The following is a 21,760-nucleotide window of genomic DNA, read 5'->3' on the forward strand; positions in this document are numbered from 1 at the left end:
TTGAAAGGAACACTGTTTTCTTGCGGGTGATTGTTGATTGGTATATTCCAATGTGTTTGATTAGATTTAATTTATCCTCTGCCAGGTTTGTCTTCCTCCATCGTCTTTCAAGTATACGACCCCTTTTCTTGAGATCACGAATACTGTTGTCAAACCAGGGAGCTTGATGGTGTGGTTTGCAGGGTCGAATACGCAATGGGGCTATAGTATCCAGTGCCTCTGTCACAGCCCTGTTATAAAAATGGACTAGGGAACATGGATCTTTACAGGTCCCCATCACTGCTGAGAGGTTCAAGTTAGCTGCCATGGCCTGAGGGGTCATAGCCCTCCTTGGGCGATATTTGGTCAATTCCATGGGCACAGATCTATTTTGAGGGGTTGCGACTGAGAACCATATTGAGTGGTGGTCTGACCATGTGACTGGGTTTATCTTTAGGTCAGATACTTCTAGTCCAATCTGGAAGACAAGATCAAGAGTGTGGCCACTTTTATGTGTAGCAGAGGGGATGACTTGTGTGAGCCCGAGAGCATTCATTGTGCACATGAGATCTTGGCCAAGGCGTGAGAGCTCATCATCGACCCATGCATTGAAATCCCCGAGGATGAGCCATCTTTGGTGCTCCAGAACTAGCCCAGCAACAATATCTGCAAACTCTTGTAGAAATGTCTTTCCATCTCCAGGGGGGCGATAGATACACAGGGCGTCAGGGAATACACTACCTGCACCGGGCCTCAGGGAATACACTACCTGCACCGGGCCTCAGGGAATACACTACCTGCACCGGACATCAGGGAATACACTACCTGCCCTAGGCATCGGGAAATACACTACCTGCACTGGGCATCAGGGAATACACTACCTGCACTGGGCATCAGGGAATACACTACCTGCACTGGGCATCAGTGAATACACTACCTGCCCCGGGCATCGGGGAATACACTACCTGCACCGGGCCTCAGGGAATACACTACCTGCACCGGGCGTCAGGGAATACACTACCTTCCCTGGGCATCGGGGAATACACTACCTGCCCCAGGCCTCAGGGAATACACTACGTGCCCCGGCCATCAGGGAATACACTACCTTCCCCGGCCATCAGGGAATACACTACCTTCCCCGGGCATCGGGGAATATACTACCTGCACTGGGCATCGGGGAATATACTATCTGCCCCAGGCCTCAGGGAATACACTACGTGCCCCGGCCATCAGGGAATACACAACCTTCCCCGGGCATCGTGGAATATACTACCTGCACTGGGCATCAGGGAATACACTACCTGCACTGGGCATCATGGAATACACTACCTGCACTGGGCATCATGGAATACACTACCTGCCCCAGGCCTCAGGGAATACACTACCTGCACTGGGCATCATGAAATACACTACCTGCCCCAGGCCTCAGGGAATACACTACGAGCCCCGGACATCAGGGAATACACTACCTACACCGGGCCTCAGGGAATACACTACCTGCACCGGGCGTCAGGGAATACACTACCTGCACCGGGCCTCAGGGAATACACTACCTGCACCGGGCCTCAGGGAATACACTACCTGCACCGGACATCAGGGAATACACTACCTGCCCCGGCCTCAGGGAATACACCAGAGAACACTAGCCCTGACAGAACGCTCAGCACACAGCACTAGCACATTGCTGTGAACAGAGTGATCTAGCATCCCTCAGAATGCTCAGCAGGGTTGCTACATGTGTAGGCCCCATAACTTTTAACCGTTATTAGATCTACCAGACTCAGGATGGGAACTCCTGTTACTGGCTACGCCAGGGCTGGATTAAGGGGGAACTCAGGGGGGTCATTACCCCTGTGCCCCCCTCTATCTGCCATGTATTTTGGAAATGTTTTTTTTTTTTTTTTTTTGTACATGGGAGTGGGGTAGTGCTGCAGCTTCACCTATCTGCCGATGTGACAATGATTAATGGTGCTGTGCATCAGAAGCCAAGGCACACTGACTGCACAAGTGTGCAATGCATTACTGGGAGTTGACTAAGTACCATGAGACTTTGCACAAGAGGTCAGAGACTAAGAGGCTTGTGCTGAGCTCTGATTGGTGGAACTCATCACATTCTTTACAGGCCCAAGGAGGACAGCAGCAGCAGCCTCATTATGGGAGGGTTTTTAATCAGAGGCAGTGCCGAGCCTGTGAGGTCTCCTACTGAGCAAGGTACATAGGGACAAAAACAGGCTTTCCATGTGGTATATATATATATATATATTTCTCCCCCCCCCCTGCAGTTACCCATTGACTATTCATCTTTTAACCTGAGCACCTTATGGACACTACCCCATCAGAGCTTTCAGATCATCAGCCTGTTGTATATTCTAGATCCCACAAGACATCTAATACAAGCAAGTTTGTACGTACTCTCCCACATAATTTTTCCCTAATCTTTTTGGCCAACTTCCAGTTGTAGACCACATATATTATGGGCACAACTCTCTGATAATCCAGATGCCCTGACTATCCTGCTTACCTATGGGGTTTACATGTACTCTCCAAACAACTTTGGAGTTTGCATGTACTCTCATCACAATGTTCCTACCATTGATTGATAACATGTCCTTACATTAGAACTTGGCTCCTAGTTTATGTGAACTAGTCAGTGACATTATACATATGTATGATCTACATGCCAGGCTTTGTGCTAATATTACCACTTGCTTTTATCACTACAGTATGTTAGCGACACTATGGAATGTAAGTTTATGCTGCCGTTACTCTGTGTTCTGACTGACAGTGTAATATTCTCCTGTGCTGTTTAGTAAGAAGGATGTTCTCAACTTTGCCACACCCAGAGTACGGCTCCACCCCACTACTTTAAAATGATTGTAAATGACTCTTTGGGACCAATTGGATGAGGTGTTTGATGTAGCACCACATGTTAATTTCTGCTGATATGTAGTAAATTAATTCAGCTTGCTTGTTTTTTTTGCTCGCACCTTATCTACAGATGCTCTACAGCACAGCATTTTTAGCATTTTTTTTTTTTATTATTATTATGTGTTTATTTTGTATGTATTTTGTTGTCTTTATGCAAAGACTATTTGCTTGTATTTGTATATTTGGCCTTTTCTTTGACTTGTGACTACTTCTATTGTATGTTTCCTCCTATCTAGCTACGGGGCCAATTCAGGTTGGCTCGGTGAGCTGCGATCTATGCACCATCTATGTGCACCGGAGATGCCGCCTGTCAATGGGAACTGACCTTTTATTTGCGAGCGCTGAGACGAAGACATCATCCCGCCCACATACCCATGGGAAGTCCCAGCATTTTCATTGGGCCACCCATAAAATTCTAGGCGTTCTCATGGGCGATATCGGTCTGCCCCCAGTTTGCCCGATTCCAGGGGAAACAGTGGTGGTGGTGACTATTCGGCGGGGTGTCCTCTATGGCGCTTGGTACGCTGCGATCTGCAGTATACGGAGCCAACCAGAATCAGTCCTGTACTACAGATCTGTACTATATAATCAAAATTGAATGGGTACAGGGTACAGTGTGCCGGGTGATTCGATCTTGAGCGCATCGGGATTGAATAGAAAAGGAATTGCACATGTGTACAGGGCCTAAAGTTAATGAGGTTGGCCAGGAGGAGATATGTGGTGGAGACTGTTGCGGCACCATGTGCATCTTCACGCACCATGACAGGGCATAATGTCACCGAACAGATGCTCCACACCACCACCACCACCACCACCACAAGCTATTTGTATTGCAAACTGCAAAGGTGCCGTTGCCATGCAAGACAGTCCTGTGGTATAGGGCTGTCACAGCAATCAATGGTGAGGGGTCAATGATGTGCATCTATGATAATTCATTGAGCAAGAAACCTTTAGCAAAGAGCATGTAGGTAATTTATGTGGCATAATATGCAATAGCCATTTGGTGTGTGGTATAATATGTAATGGGTATTATGGTGTGTGACATGACATGTAAGTGGCATTACTGTGTGCAAAATCTAGAAAAGAATTGAAGCAAAGGTTTAAAAAAAAAATCAGTATAAGGCGGGTCAAGAGGCAGGGCTGGGGGCGGGTTAATGGGTGAGCTGTGGGTGGATCAAGAGGTGGGCCACTCTCTAGAAATCTCTCAACAAAAAGGTGGTAACCCTAGCAGCACAGACAACCTAGCTGATGCACAGCTGCACTCATATTAATGAGACACATTTAAAACTGACACACTGACACATTTTAAAAGATACACAGATGGAGCTAATTAGCTCACTTGTGATTCTGTGAGGAGACCTGCAAAACATGCACTGTTGGTAGCTCTCGAGGACTAGGGTTGGCTACCCCAGATTTAAGCATTAGCGAAACGTACGTCAGGGAAGGCAAAAAGGGATCACTATGAGAGTGTGACCGGCCTGACCTCATTTACCTAGTCCGCAATGTGTGTAAAGCATTAGACAGGGACAGTTTGGTAGCAGCGATTAACAGAGGTGGTGGGGACCGGCATCAGAAGGGTCATTACAGCAGTAATATTGAGATCCGATATTAGACACAAAGGGCCAAATGTAATAGGGTGAGAGTTTCAGAAAGTGAGAGATTTTGGGCGATTTCCCATGTTTTTTAAAGCAGCAATCAATTACACTGCAAAACCAGGTTGATTTTGCCATGTAATTGATTGCTGCTTTAAAAAACATGGGAAAACTCTCCCAAAATCTCTCACTTTCTGAAACTCTCACCCTATTACATTTGGCCCAAAGAGTCTATCAAATAGTTGTGGTTATCTGGTGGAAATATCTGCGAGTATAATAGAGACATACACTCCCACGAACTGCGACTGAAAGTGGCGGTGGAGACACGCATTAAGAGGGTTAATACAGTAGCCACGTATATAACGGCAGTAATATAACATCCCTCTGTATGCCTGATATCAGTCATTACCAAGTACATAACACTCGAGAAATATATTTTTTAATTCTGTGCGTTCCCACTTTCAACGACAGCCACAATTATCAGTATTCACAATTAATTTACCAGCACTATATGGCACTTGAATGCATTAGGCTGCATCTAGAATTTAAAGCGAGATATTTCTGAGTTCAAGTGAATATATTATTAAAGTGGAAACACTGTTACAAAGTAACACATACTTGTTAAAGATACAACAATATCCAGTGGTGTTTCTGAATGCAAGGGGCTCTTTAATGTGGAATCAAAGAGAGTATATAATTACTAGGTGATTCATCGCGCCCTACGGGCGCTCTTCACACCGTCGTAAGGGGCTGCGCCCCCTTAATTTGTGAACGTTTGTATATGAGAAATATGGTTAGAATTGTATGAAAGATGCCCTGTATTGCAACTTAGGTGTCCGCGAATCGCGGGAGGGGGGGTCGCGGAGGGTGCCGCGAATTGCAGGAGGGGGAGTCGCGGGGGGTGCCGCGAATTGCAGGAGGGGGGGGGGGGTTGTGGGGGGGGGGTGGATGCTGCGAATCGCGGGAGGGGAGGGATTGCAGAGAATCGCGGGAGGGGGGTCGCGGGGTGGGTTGCCGCAAATTGCGGGAGGGGGGTTACGGGTGCGGGGGTTGCAGCGAATCATGGTAGGGGGGGTCGCGGGGGATTTGCCGTGAATCACGGGAGGGGGGGTCACGGGGTGGGGTGCCGAGAATCGCGGGGGGGTGTGTGTGTGCCGTGAATCGCGGGAGTGGGGGTTGCGGGGGGGTGGGGGGGGTGACGCGAATCGCCACAAGAAAAAATCAACACAGAAAGGTCAACACATGTAAATGTTGACATAAGTGTGGCACTTCATTGGTGTCCATGTCGACACATGAGAATGAATATGAAAACATTCAAAAAATGAAAAAAAAAACTTCAAAAACTCATGTCAACCTTTTTCATTGTTGACCATAGCCGTGCCAGTGTTTTGCATGTGCCATTTAATCCTGGGGCTGCCGCGAATCGCGGGGGGTGCCGCGATATGCGGGAGGGGGGGGTTGCGGGGGGTGGGTGCCGCGAATCGCGGGAGAGCGGGGTTCATGGGGGTTCCGGTGGGGCGTTGCCGCGAATTGCGGGAGGGGGGGGTCGCGGGGGGGTGCCGGGGTGCCGCGAATTGCCGGAGGGGGGGTTGCGGGGGGTGTGACGCGAATCGCCACAAGAAAAAAATCAACACAGAAAGGTCAACACATGTAAATGTTGACATAAGTGTGGCACTTCATTGGTGTCCATGTCGACACATGAGAATGAATATGAAAATATTCAAAAAATGACAAAAAAACTTCAAAAACTCATGTCAACCTTTTTCATTGTCGACCATAGCCATGTCAGTGTTTTCCATGTGCAATTTAATTCTGGAGCTGCCGCGAATCACGGCGGGGTGCCGCGAATTGCGGGAGGGGGGGTCGCGGGGGTGGGTGCCGCGAATCGCGGGGTTCACAGGGGTTCCGGTGGGGGGTTGCCGCGAATTGCGGGAGGTGGGGGGTCACGGGGGGTGCCGCGAATCGCGGGAGGGGGGTTGCGGGGGGTGTGACGCGAATCGCCACAAGAAAAAAATCAACACAGAAAGGTCAACACATGTAAATGTTGACATAAGTGTGCCACTTCATTGGTGTCCATGTCGACACATGACAATGAATATGAAAAAATTAAAAAAATTAAAAATAAATTTTCAAAAACTCATGTCAACCTTTTTCATTGTCGACCATAGCCATGTCAGTGTTTTGCATGTGCCATTTAATCCTGGGGCTGCTGCGAATTGCGGGGGGGGGGGGGGGGGTGCCGCGAATCGCGGGAGGGGGGTCGCAGGGGGGGTGCCGCCAATCGTGCAAGGGGGGGTCGCGGGGGGGTCCTTTTTGCCGCGAATCGCGGGAGGGAGGTCGCGGATGGGGGTGTTTTTTCCGCGAATCGGGGGGGGGGTCACGGGGGAGGGTTTGCCGCGATTCGCGGGAGGGGGGGGTCGCGGGGTGGTGGTTATGCCGCGAATTGCGGGAGGGGTCGTGGGGGGGTTATTTTTGCAGCGAATCGCGGGAGGGGGGGTCGCGGGGGTGTTTTTGCTGCGAATCGCGGTAGGGGGGGTCGCGGGGGAGCGGGTATTTTTGCCGCAAATCGCGGGAGGGGGGGGGCGCGTGGGGGGGAGGTTTTGCCGCAAATCGCGGGAGGGGGGCGCTCACCTGGTGGCTGTGGAGTAGCAGTGCTGGGCAACATGGGAAGGCAGTGGGTGTCTGGCACTGTCTGTGGGCTCACTGGGCTGGTTCTCTGTCACATACCTCCCAACATGACCCTCTCCAGGAGGGACACAATGCTCTGTTTCTAGACTTCCCCTTAATGTATGATTGCCATCACCTGTTTTAAACAGGTTAATTTCTCAGAAAGGTGTTCAGCACAGATGAAGGCAATCACACATTAAGAGGAAAGTCCAGGAACAGAGCGTTATAGACACAGACACCCACTTTGAGTGACAGATGTAGCCAAATATATAGGAGATGAGAGAGAAATACCAGGTAATACCCATTACTTAACAAATCAGCAGAATCAATGTCATTTGTATATGTCCCTATAGAATGGATTCTATACCACAGACTAGCCCTAAAGTTAACTCTTAATTATGTAGTATTAAAACTACGGACACAGATGTCCTGAAATACTAGTCACACATCGCGGACTTGTTTTAATATATTTTATTATTGGGTGTATTGCACTTTGTTATTCTTCACAGATATCACTTTCACTTGTGTTCTTAAATATTCTGCAGTTTTAAAATGTGAAACAATAAAAGTTATGTTTTGTGTTTATTTTTCTTGGGACACTTCATTAATGCGTAAACAATAATAAGTAACACATTACGACAAACTGACCCAGAGTGCCCCAAACGGGAATACTTTTTTCCTTTTTTTCCTGACAATATAATGACTGTCAGGTCTCCATAGCAACCACAGTGATCACATTCAGCTGTGTAATACAGAGTGTGGGGTACCCGCTGTGTTAAGGGGGATGCGGTCAATATGCCGGTGGTCGGAATCCGGACCGCCGCAATGCCGGCACTTTGTCGTTCCATGGGTGTCCACGACAGAGAATAAAATAGTGTGCCGAGCACAGCGAGGCACTGGGCCCACTGCGTGTCGATCACAGCAAGCTCGCAAGGGGACGGGGGGGGGGATCCACACACACCACACCCCCCCCGTCGGCATTGCGGTGGTCGGGATTCCGGCGTCAGTATTTCGACCGCCGGCATATCATTCCGAACCCTGTTAAGGACCAGCCTCACCCGCCACTAATGTGAAGTCCTCATGACCCTTTGGCTGGGTGGGATGTGTTCCTAAAGGCAAACCTGCACCAGTTGTTTTGTAGGGTGTAGAGCAGTGGTTCCCAACCCTGGTACCCCCAACAGTGCATGTTTTGCAGGTCTCCACACAGAATCACAAGTGCTATAATTAGCTCCACCTGTGGATCTTTTCAAAAGTGTCTGAAAAATGAGTGCACCTGCAGGGTGACCTGGAAAACGTGCACTGTTGGGGGTACTTGAGGACCAGGGTTGGGAACCACTTGTGTAGAGTATTATCATTAGTTCACATACATAGCTTATGAAGAGAAAAAAATATTAAAATATTTATTTTGTTTAATACATTAAATGGAGTAATACATTTAAATCTAAATCAATAAAAAAAAATTGTACCCCAAACCCCCTCACAAAGTCCATCAACCAAACCTCACAACGGAAAAAGTGGGAGGCCATTCCCAAAACAGCAAGTTCACTTTTATAATGAGGGTCTCTCCTGAAAGAGTTTCCGAGATCCTTATATGGGAGAGATGTGACACAGGGACAGGAAACGCAGCGGAGTCCTTACTAGGCCAAGGGAGCGGCCACCTAGGCTGGACCCTGCTGCCCTTTCTAGGTCCATGTTCAGTATCCAGCATTGATGTAAAAGAGAACATCGTAGTAAGTGGGCACTCAGCCCAGCGGAACTTGTACTATTGCAGAGTCACTCGTAAATCCAGGGGTACGTCCCATATTCCGTTGGGATATTACGGGTATACAAGTGTTCTGTTTACTGTGTGATCACAGGAACATACTGAAAATGCTGAAGAATTCATTATGTATCATAAACACAAATCACAACTGCCAAACAATATATTCAAAAGTGGACTACAGTTCACAGGCTCCCAAGGCCTAACCTGAAAACATGGATTGCTTGTTTTCAGCAACTGCTTTGTATCCCTAATTACCGCTTAAATCACCAACTGCTGTGCAGCAAAATAAATCAGATTTATACTATAAAGACCGTGGTATAACCTACCTGTACCTAAAATCATATTGTGACCGATTGCTTCCGATTATTATACTGAGCAGCTCTGTATACAGAGAGAGACTGTATAGGAGTTCTAGAGCTGTCCCACCATATACATTATGCTGCAAGGGTAATCTGTGCCAGGCTCTGGCTAGAAAAGGGCTCTTATACTTGGGAAAACAATCTAGAAATCCCCCTCGTAGATGAAGTTCTATAAAAACCTGAATCTGGAGATGTGGCAACATCCGTTAAAGATTAGTAGAAAAGCCGGCTACAATCCTTCACGCAGCTTTATCTTTACACACATGGCCTGAGAAAAACTCGAATCCATACATACATACTGCATGTGAAAACCCCATCAGGGCTCATTCTACTTTGGGGAACACTTTGGCTTACAGAACAAGTCCGGAACAGAACAAGCCCGGAACAGAAAGACTCCCGGAAAGCGCTGAGGAGTCACCGTATGATGCAGACATCGACGATGCAGAATTTGGCTCGGCAAGTGGGGCAAGGCACTTGGCTTGACAGCCAGGTCTCTGGGTGCTGCTGGTCCTGGCGACTGGCAAACCACTTCCCCATACAGGTAAGGCACCACATGGGTCTGCAGTAACACTGCTGGCATTCTCCTTCATTGGGATCCTGGCAATATTTTATTAGCTTGATGTTGGCGTTAGTCTGCATGCAGCCAATGCAGGTCTCCAGTTCCTGTGAAGACATTTATTGCAGGCCTGTTACATGTATAAGTAGTACTAGAATAACGAATGGTAAGAGGATGATCTTGGGGACAGGTTTGGCCATCCCTGCTCTAGAGTACACTAGTCTCTTACAATTAGTGAGCTCAGCCACAAGAAACAACGTTCCCACTAATACCTCCTGCAGAGTTTTGGGAGGTACAATGCGAGATGCCGGCAGAACGTGGATGTTTTTATTTTTAAAGCGGCAATCACTTACAAGGCAAAACATACCTTGTAAGCCATTGCCCCTTTAAAAACATGACACTACCGCCGAACTTGGGCAGCATAGTATCCCACCCAAAATAGATCTTTATTAGAGTCGCTGAAACATATTTTCAGCGACTCCGTATATACAATGTATTGATTACAATTTTACAGTTTCAATAAAGCATTTTATGTGTTGGCTATGTTTAAGGGAATAAGAGGAAATAGGACCGAGTTTGAGAACTTGTGGTGTAGGATTTAGTGATATCCAGGCTGTTAAATCAAAATAACTAAGGTACTTAGTAAATCACCTGTGCACAAGCCTGGCTTTCATCATACCTGGAACGATAAGGTGCATACACACCGGCTGACATATCGATGCACCATCAGAGAGAGTGTACGAGCGATATATCTGTGAACGGCGTCCTTCGCAGATATATCACGTCAGCTGTGCAACTCAGCCGATGCCAGATAGATCTAAAGATATATCAATGCATTGTTCTGTGTGTTTGGGCGATCCGCCGACCGCCCGTACAGCCACGCCGTGACCCTTGTAAAAGGAGACCGGTGAGTCTCTAAATACAGCGGGAGCACATTCTACCAAGCAGCATTTCCATGACTCGGGGGAGGATATACTTATCACCTGGTTGCTAGGCAGCTCGTAGGACTGATTGGCTTCCACAACAGATCGGAAGGTCTCCAGGAAGATATCACTCAGGGTCTGATGGATGACGACATTGGCTGCGTTCCGTATAGGGGCGTGAAGCTTCTCCCTCAGCTCCCCATATTCTGTTGAATTTAACCTGCAGATGAAATCAGTGATTACTAAAGTAAATGGCAAAAAGCAGTGGTAAAAAGCACTTCCTTTCCAAAACAAGGCACCTAGAAAGAACTGTTACAGAGGGAAGATGTATCAAACCTCAACGAGAGATAGTGGCAGCTATGGGCAAATTCTCCAATCAGTTCCTAATTGTAATTGTATAGACAGTGCTAGATGAATGACCACTACAAGTAGATCCTCTCTCAACTGCAATTGGACTTTGGCTGGCATCCCGCATGGCTGCGGAACCCGGCTCCTGGTGTGGCTCAGTAGTGGCAGCAGTAAATGCCCGATTAAGACCCCGTTTGCTCGGCAGTGAATTTGCAGCCCGAATGATTATGGAACTATTGCACGTACCTCCGTGCGAAGAAAACCAGCATCTTCGCTGGCTGTACGCACGGTGATTGACAGGTGACCGTCATTGAGGAAGGGCTGATGCTAGAATATAATAGATACATTCAATGGTGAATATTTCCAAATGGATTTCCCAGTGCATGTGGCTGCGGACACATTCGCAGCCATGTGCATAGGGGCGAGGGGACAGGCTGGTGGGGGAGCGTTGTCCCGATCGCTGGGCTTCCGAACACTGGCAGCACATTGAGCAGGCCTGCATCAGGCTCAACGTCATGAGTGAAGCAAAAACTATGGTTACAGCAGCCAAACTATTTTAAGTATCAGTGGGTGGGATAAAGACGTTCTCAGACAATTAGAAGTACTGTTCATTCTAGCCCCCACCATATTTGAAAACTCATGCAGTTCCTCTTCCCTGCCTGGGGTGTCGCTGTCTGCTGTGGGGTTTCTAACACAGATCTGGTTTGCATATCAATGCTGATATATAGACCACACTGTGCTAGAGGCACTACAGCAGACAGCGACACCCCAGGCAGGGAAGTGGAACTGCATGGGTTTTCAAATATGGCGGGTGCTAGAATGAACAGGGTCAACTACTTTTAAATAAGCCTCCTACTAACCAGGGCAGCATGGGACACATTTGCGCAAACATGCCCTTACGGTACTTTGCCCATGCTTGCATGCCCTCCTTTCAAGCTGTGCCACCTAAGAGCAAAGATCAGGAAGTGCAAAAATAGTTGCTATAGGCACAGGCAAGTAAATAGTTTTGGTGCATATGAACTTGGGGTCTCTAATGTTTTTTAAATGTTTTGTGACTTTCATTTTTCCATTTAAACCCTTATTTTAATTTCAGCATTTATTATCTATCCAGGTATGGCTAAACGTGCAATTAAAATAACAGTACACTAAGAGCACTTACAGCAAAACCTTATTTACCTGATATCGAAAGGCCTAACTTTGGGATTAATGCTGGCCACCCGGATTGTAATAAACTGGACAGGGGTGTTGGCTTCAGGGGACAGTTCATGCTGCCTGGATTCAGTGACTGTAAGGTGAATGTCTTGTTGCTGGGCCACATAAACCCTATAAGTGGTCACTTTCATCACCCATGTGTCAGTGACAATGACTCTGGCTCCGGGCACCCCAGTTGCAAACTTGTCGATTCTCCGGAACTCAGTGTTGATAGAAGAGGCCACCACCCACCAGCCAGAACGTGGTAGCGCATGGTAGGACAGCAGCCGTGATAAAGGGTGATTGCTCCACCTCTTCTGTGACCAGTAGAGGGTGAGGAGGCTTGTGATCATTGGAAGGGTAACAGCAATCAAGATGTACACTTTCCAGCCATCACTAGCAGAGTAGAAGTAATAGAGCTTTTTCTCAGGGGCTGCAAAACACATCCCAAAGTAATAGCCTGCAGACAAAAGGAAAATCATATTACTGCTTTTATAAAAGAACAATATAAAAAAAAAATACATAAAGGCATGGCATATTCCAGCTATGTTTTCATCATGTACTGCCATACTCCAAATTGCATAGCCCAAATCAGCTGTTTCTGGTGACACTTCCAGCCATGGCTGGCAGAAGGGTACTAGCCCTCAGTTTGGGGGCAGTAGATAGGAGAGATGGGGTCTCAGTAAGCAGTAATGCACCGTTGTGGAGTCTGAGCACTAGAGCACTCATACTCCACTGCATTTGCGCATATCACTGGTAAAAAATGGACGCCGCGCCATTTTTCTGGAGACTTCTGCAGCCGCTGCTGTATTTTGGAGGGTAAGTATTAAAAAAATGGGTGCAGCCATTATAAATATGCCACTGATCCAGGCATAATGTGTTTAAAAACTGATGGCACAGCATGGGCGACTGGAAAAATGGGCGGCACAGCGCTGTCGACCGGGGAAAGGGCGGCACAGCGCTGTCGACCGGGGAAAGGGCGGCACAGCGCTGTCGACCGGGGAAAGGGCGGCACAGCGCGGTCGACCGGGGAAAGGGCGGCACAGCGCGGTCGACCGGGGAAAGGGCGGCACAGCGCGGTCGACCGGGGAAAGGGCGGCACAGCGCGGGCGACCGGGGAAAGGGCGGCACAGCGCGGGCGACAGGGGAATGGGCAAACCAGCACGGGCGACCGGGGAATGGGCAAACCAGCACGGGCGACCGGGGAATGGGCAAACCAGCACGGGCGACCGGGGAATGGGCAAACCAGCACGGGCGACCGGGGAATGGGCAAACCAGCACGGGCGACCGGGGAATAGGCAAACCAGCACGGGCGACCGGGGAATGGGCAAACCAGCACGGGCGACCGGGGAATGGGCAAACCAGCACGGGCGACTGGAGACAAGGGCACCAGGAGACACAGCATGGGCAACTAAGGGAAAGGGCAGCAGACAGCGGAGCATTGGTGACCAGGAAAAGGACAGTAGGGCAGGTAACAGGCACAGCATAGGTGACCAGGGAAGGGCAGGCACTGGGCACAGCACAGGTGAACAGGTAAGGGAATGCGCCAGACACAGCGCAGGTGGAAAGGGTAGCAGATGGAACTGCATGGGGGACCGAAGAAAGAGCAGATGCGTGTCACTGGTGATTAGGGCATGGGCAGCAGATTACACTACACGGGTGACCAGGGGAAGGGCAGCAGGACACGGCTCAGCTCACCCAGGGGCAGCAGGGAGTGCAGCAGCACCGTGGCCGTGGTCCTCCGTATGTGGTGCTGGATAAATGACACGTCCTCGCTCCCCAGCCAGCCAGACAACAGGTTCTGCACCGTAATGCCGGCCGAGTGGAACTCATTGGGGGTGAAAACAAAGCACACCGCGAACACCACGTAAGCTAAAGTGAAGGTAGCAGCAGGGCTCTCCATGGCTGATGTGGGCAGGCACCGGGCACTTCCGCCCGGCCCGGCGCTATGGATCATGGGGATGTAGTCCGCTCCTAGTAACCACGGTGACGGCGTCTAGCTGTGGCGTCCACACGTGGTGCACACAGTGCCTGCCACAAAGGGGAAACATCTGTAAAGCACTAACCAATCAGTTGCCAGCTGACATTCCCGAAGCAGCCTTGACCATGAGACTGATTGGTTAGTGATTTATTGCTTTCCACTTTATCTCTTCATGCTATATGTCACTACTGTGTGAGGCACGGCGTGTGAAACAGCCCTGAGACTCAGCTATGATACATCTAGAGATCAAAGATTCCTTGTTATTGCAAACTGTTAACACTGAGCGCTATAATAAAGTAAATTACATCAATATTGGATGATGGGGGCATAAAGTTCCAGGGAAAAAATCTGAATAGATTCCTTAAGATAGAGAAACGTCTGCAATGTATGTCTCCATTAGTGTCACACAACATGCTCTACTGACTAGAAAATAGGGGGAAAGAGTAGGGAATGACCATCGAACATCGTTAATGCACAATCATCGTTGGTTTATGTCCGATGTCGAATGATTTTGCCATCAATGGGAGAGAACAAGATGAGTGTCATCCATCGATTGCACAGAAAGAATAAACGAGCCATTCCCACAAAGAAGAGAACAGGGGGTGTCAATCGATGGTCTAAACCATCGATGGTGCCCTTTTATACAGTGCTTAGATGACCTTCGATGGTCACTGACAGCCACAACATCAATGTGAATTGATTCATCTATTCATATCGAACACACCATCTGAGAAGGAAGCGGTTAGACGTTGAGTAATCGACTCCGATTGCGCACAACAACCACTGGGGGCGTTCCGGAGTCAGTGGTGTCAACACGGTATATATATAGGCAGACAAGCTTTGGTGGTGAGTGAGGCTTGAGCAGCAGCTGCGAGTGACAACAGAAACCTAAGAGGTATGTGTACGGGAAACATAAGTTTCGTTTTCGCTTTTTCACTGAGGAGCTGGGAAACTGAGCTTAGCCCCGCCCCCGACACCCGCGAAGCTCCGCCCCCGTATTTTGATTGGCTCTCAGGCCAATCAAACAGAATGGATGACCATCGATATGTAAAAACATCGATGGTCATCCATTGAATAGAAATCAGCTGTTTCTGGTGACACTTCCATCCATGGCTGGCTGAAGGGTACTAAGCCCTCAGTTTGGGGGCAGCAGATAGGAGGAGAGATGGGTGTCTCAGTAAGTGACAGGCTGGAAGTGTGATAACATTTAGTGAAGGGAAGGAATGCTGCAGGCACTCAGTAGTGGTGCCTCAAAAAACAAAAACACTATAAATGTGTGATAGGAAATATCAGTGCCTCAAAGTACATTTTGACATTTTGGGGGCGAGGCCAGTGTGAACGCGTCTTTGTGGCCACACACCCACCGTGCAATGCCGGTGTTCCATGCATTGCACAGCAGGGGGTGGAGCTACAATGATGCGAACGTGTCATTTGGTCACACCGACCCCTGCCGACATTCAAAATTGGCCAGGGCCATAGTCAAATTTGCCATAGTCAAAATGATCCAGCTGCCTCTTCACACTGTGTGTATCCCTCTTTACTCGGCAGCTGCGATGAAAACAGGCATATCCGGCCTGTTGCTGATGTTACACACCCTCCCCTAGAACACTTAGGTGCACCTGCGGTTTCCATGACACTCCCAGTGTGTTCCTTGGCATGTCTGTGTTTTCTTGGCACTCCCATGAAATGGGCGGTTACCAGCCACAGAAGCCTACTTCCTGTCAATCACCGCTTGCGAATAGAAAAGGCAGGATTTAATCGCTGGGAGGCGTAGCGCACACATATTGCGGCCACTAACGATAATCGTCCGGCGTGCAAATTCATCTGAATTGTGCTCATTGACACAGAGGGGGTTGGGATAATTTGGTCTACAGCATGATGGCCGACAGTCATTACATCGACACCATTAGGTCGACATGGGAAAATGTCGACATGTGTCTAGGTCGACATGGTTCTAGGTCGAAAGGTCATTTGTTTGACAATGTCTAGGTTGACAGTCAAAAGGTCGACATGGGGTTTTTCACTGTTTTTTACCTGAATGTCAACACAGTCGACGTGGACACAGTTTAAAGTGCACCGCATCCCCTCACTGCACTTGCAATGCTTCGGGCATGTCGACCTTTTCCTATGTCAACCTAAACCCATGTCAACATTTTCCCATGTCAACCTAAGGGTGTCGACCTAATGACTGTCGACCATCATCAACCGTATCCCCACAGAGGTTCTACCTGTTGTCAATGGATTACCTCCCCCTCCAGACGCTGATGCCGCCGGGCCTGTCACACCTGCTCCCATTAAAAATGTATCTCCCAAAATGGCCGTCACCTCCTCTAGCATCCTTAATAACTGTCTTCTGTGAGGTGGCAGCCATTTTGGGAGGGACATTTTCAAAGAGGGCAGGCACAACAGGAACACAAACAAGCATTTGCAGGTCCCAGTAAGGTTGTAGAACTCACCCTCGCAGCGCCCACATACCACCCAGCGCATCCCAAGCAACAGCGAGGTCTGTGGGGGCTATTGCTACGCCAGTGGTACCCATGAATATTACGTATCCCTATCTAGGGGGAAATTCAGGTGTTAGTGGAGGAATTTGCAGCAATCCCCCATTTGCGTAGCATTCCCCCGTAGACAACCTACAGCCACTTTAGCCTTTGGGCAAATTGCCATAGATTGACGTCTGCTTCAATATGGGCAAAGAACGGCTACATGGAGAAGCGCAGCAGGATGCAGGAGCTAACGTGATTGCACAATGCATATGTGATGACTTTACTTCTTACTGACAGCCAGGACCGGCTCCTTTCTGACCCTGACACTCAGCTATGATACATTTTAGAGATCAAAGATTCCTTGTTATTGCAAACTGTTAACACTGAGCGCTATAATAAAGTAAATTACATCAATATTGGATGATGGGGGCATAAAGTTCCAGGGAAAAATCCTGAATAGATTCCTTAAGATAGGGAAACGTCTGCAATGTATTTCCCCATTAGTGTCACACAACATGCTCTACTGACTAGAAAATAGGGGGAGAAAGACGTAGGGGTGACCATCGAACATCGTTAATGCACAATCATCGTTGGTTTATGTCCGATGCCGAATGATTTTGCCATCAATGGGAGAGAACAAGATGAGTGTCATCCATCGATGGCACAGAAAGAATAAATGAGCCATTCCCAGAAAGAAGAGAACAGGGGGTGTCAATCGATGGTCTAAACCATCGATGGTGCCCTGATATACAGTGCTTAGATGACCATCGATGGTCACTGACAGCCACAACATCAATGTGAATTGATTAATCTATTCATCATATTGAACACACCATCTGAGAAGGAAGCGGTTAGACGTTGAGTAGTCGACTCCGATTGCGCACAACAACCACTGGGGGCGTTCCGGAGTCAGTGGTGTCAACACGGTATATATATATAGGCCAGGCATGTCCAAACTATGGCCCTCCAGATGTTGTGAAACTACAAGTCCCATCATGCCTTGCCACAGTTTGCTATTAGGGAATGCTAAAATGATTGCAAGGCATGCTGAGATGTGTAGTTTCACAACAGCTGGAGGGCCGCAGTTTGGACATGCCTGATATAGGCAGACAAGCTTTGGTGGTGACTGAGGCTTGAGCAGCAGCTGCGGGTGACAACAGAAACCTAAGAGGTATGTGTACGGGAAACAGCGGGAAGTGATGGTGTAATTGGGGTCAGGGAGTGACAGGCGCAGAGGGGAGCGGTAGCTGTATCTGTGAGTGTGTCTCTCTCGGAGAAGCGCTATACGGCTGCGGGTGTAGACTGGTCCCGCGGGGTCACTTCTAGCGCTATGTGTCGGCTTAGGCTCTGATTTTGGGTGGCTGTGGAACAAGCTATACACCGACCTCCTGTGATGGTAGATGCTAAATTCTCCGGAGTAAGTTTCGTTTTCGCTTTTTCACTGGGGAGCGGGGAAACGGAGCTTAGCCCCGCCCCCGACACCCGCGAAGCCCCGCCCCCGTATTTTTAATAGATCAGTGACAAGATCCTGATCTTTTGGACGGCTCACTTTGAGAAAAAAAGAGACAGTTATACCCCCTTTTACACCAAAAAACCCTGGTCGGACCCTGGTCTTTGAACACAGGTGTTTCCAGGGTCGGACCATGTTTCATACCCCATTTACACAGCAATTCGACCTGGGTCTGCACCATTTACACTGGACCTGGGTCAGCCCTGTGTTTCCTTGTGGATGTCATTACAAATGGCCTGCAACAGCAGCACCACATCCCACCCAACCCCCCTGCACATCATCACCCCCCTAGCACCATCATCAACCCCCCCCTGCACATCATCACCCCCCTGCAGCATCACATCACTCCCTTGAAGCATCACATCACCCCCCCCTGCAGCATCACATCGCTCTCCCTGCACATCGTCACTCCCCCTGCACATCATCACTCTCCCTGCACATCATCACTCCCCTGCACATCATCACTCCCCTGCAGCATTACATCACCCCCCCTGCAGCCTCACATCACCCCCCTGCACATCATCACCAACCCCCTCCACATGGTCACTCCTCCTGCAGCATCACATCACCCCCCCCCCCCCCCGCAGCATCATATCACCCCCCTGCACATCATCACTCCCCTGCAGCATTACATCACCCCCCTGCAGCCTCACATCACCCCCTGCACATCATCACCAACCCCCTGCACATGGTCACTCCCCCTGCAGCATCACATCACCCCCCCGCAGCATCATATCACCCCCCTGCAGCATCACATCAAAACCCCCCCAGGGCGGGGTCCAGCCTCCAGGCAGTGGGATCCGGCAGTGCAGGCGGGCAGGGGGTTCATCCAGCGTATAGGAAGTCGCCAGCGAGGTCCCTCCAGTGCAGTGGTGGCCAACCCATGGCTCTTGAGCCTCATGCGGCTCTCCCCCTTGTAAAGTGAGGCTCCTGCTCCCACTGCTGCCCGCCGCCCACCTTCTGTCCCAGTCCCCCCTGCTGCCGGTTCCCTGAATCCCTTCTCCTTCTGAGGGGAGGAGAGCACGCATCGCGCATCTCTCCTACCCCTTACTGTGCATCCTTGTAACTGGGCCGTCCGCCAATCAGAGCTTGTGGGCCAGCAGCCAATCAGGAGCCAGCCAGTGAGCTTTGATTGGTGGGCGGCCCAGTCACAGGGAAGTGAGGGGGGAAGGACTAGGAGTCACGCGGTGTGCTGTGCTCTCCTCCCATCAGTGACATGACAGGAGGACTGCAGGGGGACACCAGACTGTCCTCTCCCCGCCCAGCAGCAGCAGCAACAACGGTGAGTGCTGCTGCTGGGAAATTTGCACTGTGGGGGCATACCAGTTTTCTGGCACCATAGGGGCATACCCGACACCGTGTGGTACATACCAGGCACCGTGTGGGGCATATGTGTATCTGGCACTATTGGGGGCATATGTATATATGGCACTGCACTATTGGAGGCATATTTGTATCACACCCACCCAAAGGGTCAAAATAAACTACGCCCCTTTTTTTGCCGCGCGCATGATGTCGGCTCTTTAGCTTGACTACCGATATTTTTCGGCTCTTTACCTCTGACCGGTTGGCCACCCCTGCTCCAGTGTATGGGAAGTAACCCGCGGGGTCCCTGCGGCGGATGGGTAATAGTAGCAGTAGTTCCCATCCGCCATAGGGACCCTCGCTGGTTACTTCCCATATGCTGGAGGGACCCCACCGGCGACTTCAACATACGCTGGATGGACCGCCTGCACTGCGGGACCCCGCTGCCTCCACGTGCTGGGGCCATTTACACCGGCCTCAACCTAGGTCCTAGCCGGGTCCAACCCAGGTCAGAACCTGGGTCGAAGTCCCTTTCAAATGGACACGGGTTGACCCCATTTACACTGCCGGTGATCCGGGTCTGACCCGCCTCTGACCCAGATTTTTTCGCGGTGTAAAAGGGGTATTATTTATGGTTTGAGTATACTTAGTGTAGGATCTGTTCCTTTTATTTACATTTTAACTGATTCTAGTAATATAAAGCAAATTTCCTACATTAATCTCACAGGTAACGGTTATTTTTGCTCATTTTTCTATTTATCCTGACACTTTTTTTAAATACTGCCAAATTATTTTTGCACGTAGTACAGCTCAGCTGCCACAGGTGGCAGTGCTGAGCTCAGGCAAATGCATTGAAAACAAAACTAAACTGAAGAACGACCATTCACCTTCTTGGGATCAGTGGTTCACGCTTTTAAGGGATCCGTTTCATTCGCGAACGACCCATCTCTACAACCAGGAGAAATAATACGGTTAGTATTAGTACCCCAGCAGCTCTCTTGTGCGTGTATGTATTAAATTAGCGGTGACTGATTGCACGGGGCCTGTGTCTTTCTGGCTGTGCTGCTTCTGCCGTCTCTCCCCCCGCACCATTTCCCAGTGGGGGGCAACAGCTGGAGTACAGCCACACACTTTTATAGTGTGGGTACTGGCCACCAATGATTTATTACTTTTTTTGGTACTTGTGTATTATCACGGCGCCCATCGCATACCTTATTTAGTGGTATGCAATGGGATGCGATGCGATATTCGCGTTAAATTAACCGGAATGTACAATTAAATATTGCATATCATGGCATGCCAGCAAATGGCATGCGATGCGATGCGATTTTAATTGTGCAAGCACCCTAATGGATGCTTACAATGTTAAATGCACCCCCATTGTCAACGCGACCCCCACTATCAACAGCAACTCGAAGCGTGGCGAGCATAGCGAGCCCGCGAGGGGCGGTGGTACACGTCGTCCGACTATTTCATACCCCCACTATCCACATCGGCGTGGAGTTGATTTTAGATAGTGTTGCGAGCGCAGTGAGCCCCGCGAGGGGACGCGGAATACATGTAAAGAAATCCGCGGCCCCTCACAGGGCTCGCTGCGCTCGCCACGCTTTGGGCTTGATGGTTCGCTGCGCTCACCACACTATCTAAAATCAACTCCACACCGACGTGGATAGTGGGGATATGAAAAGCTGCGGTCGCCACGCTTCGGGATGGCATTGATAGGGGGGATGGCGTTGACAATGGGGGTGCATTTAACATTGGAAGCACCCATCAGGGTTCTTGTACAATTAAAAATCGCATCGCATGCCGCTATATTGCATGCGATGTGATGAGATGCACTTCTATCAAAATCAGGGGCGCCGTACTAATACACAAATACCCATTTTTTTACTTCCCCTACCCACTAATCTATTAATAGTTTGTTCTGCCCACCAATGTGTAAGCATGCATGCACACTGTATAGGCCACTGGCCACCAATGTTTGCACTAGGGATGGACATCGCATCATGTTTCATAACCATCGATTATTACTTTATTTGTTTGATGGTACAGGTTGAGTATCCCGTATCCGCATATCCGTTATCCGAATTATTCCAAAAACAGTGGGTTTTTTTGGAATAGTTCAAACTTTATTTTTCTTCTCTTTGGCGAGCTTTGACGGCTAGCAGTAGGG

General features: G+C 49.2%; 2 protein-coding genes across 5 annotated transcripts in view; one reads left to right on the top strand and one right to left on the bottom strand.

Annotated features, from left to right (window-relative positions):
- Nucleotides 1-7,622: 7,622 nt before the first annotated feature.
- On the bottom strand, nucleotides 7,623-14,320 carry TMEM129 (transmembrane protein 129, E3 ubiquitin ligase). The gene is made up of 4 exons (XM_083150442.1): nucleotides 14,004-14,320; nucleotides 12,291-12,765; nucleotides 10,827-10,986; nucleotides 7,623-9,950 (listed from the first exon to the last, which is right to left on the bottom strand). The coding sequence occupies exons 1-4, from the start codon at nucleotides 14,260-14,262 to the stop codon at nucleotides 9,702-9,704; spliced, it is 1,143 nt and encodes a 380-aa protein (XP_083006568.1). The 5' UTR covers nucleotides 14,263-14,320; the 3' UTR covers nucleotides 7,623-9,701.
- Nucleotides 14,321-14,786: 466 nt separating this feature from the next.
- Nucleotides 14,787-21,760, top strand: part of LOC146009661 (uncharacterized) — a 29,493-nt gene continuing 22,519 nt past the window's right edge. Inside the window, exon 1 of one of the 4 annotated variants that reach the window (XM_083150139.1) lies at nucleotides 14,787-15,181. The gene's annotated coding sequence lies outside the window, so the exon portion shown is untranslated. Of the gene's footprint in view, nucleotides 15,182-17,854; nucleotides 17,944-20,107; nucleotides 20,559-21,760 lie in introns of those variants that run through there. The other 3 variants (XM_083150309.1, XM_083150178.1, XM_083150231.1) reach the window with 3 other exon arrangements.

Source organism: Crinia signifera, chromosome 1, assembly GCF_055691185.1.
Source record: "Crinia signifera chromosome 1, ASM5569118v1, whole genome shotgun sequence".
Lineage (NCBI taxonomy): Eukaryota > Metazoa > Chordata > Amphibia > Anura > Myobatrachidae > Crinia > Crinia signifera.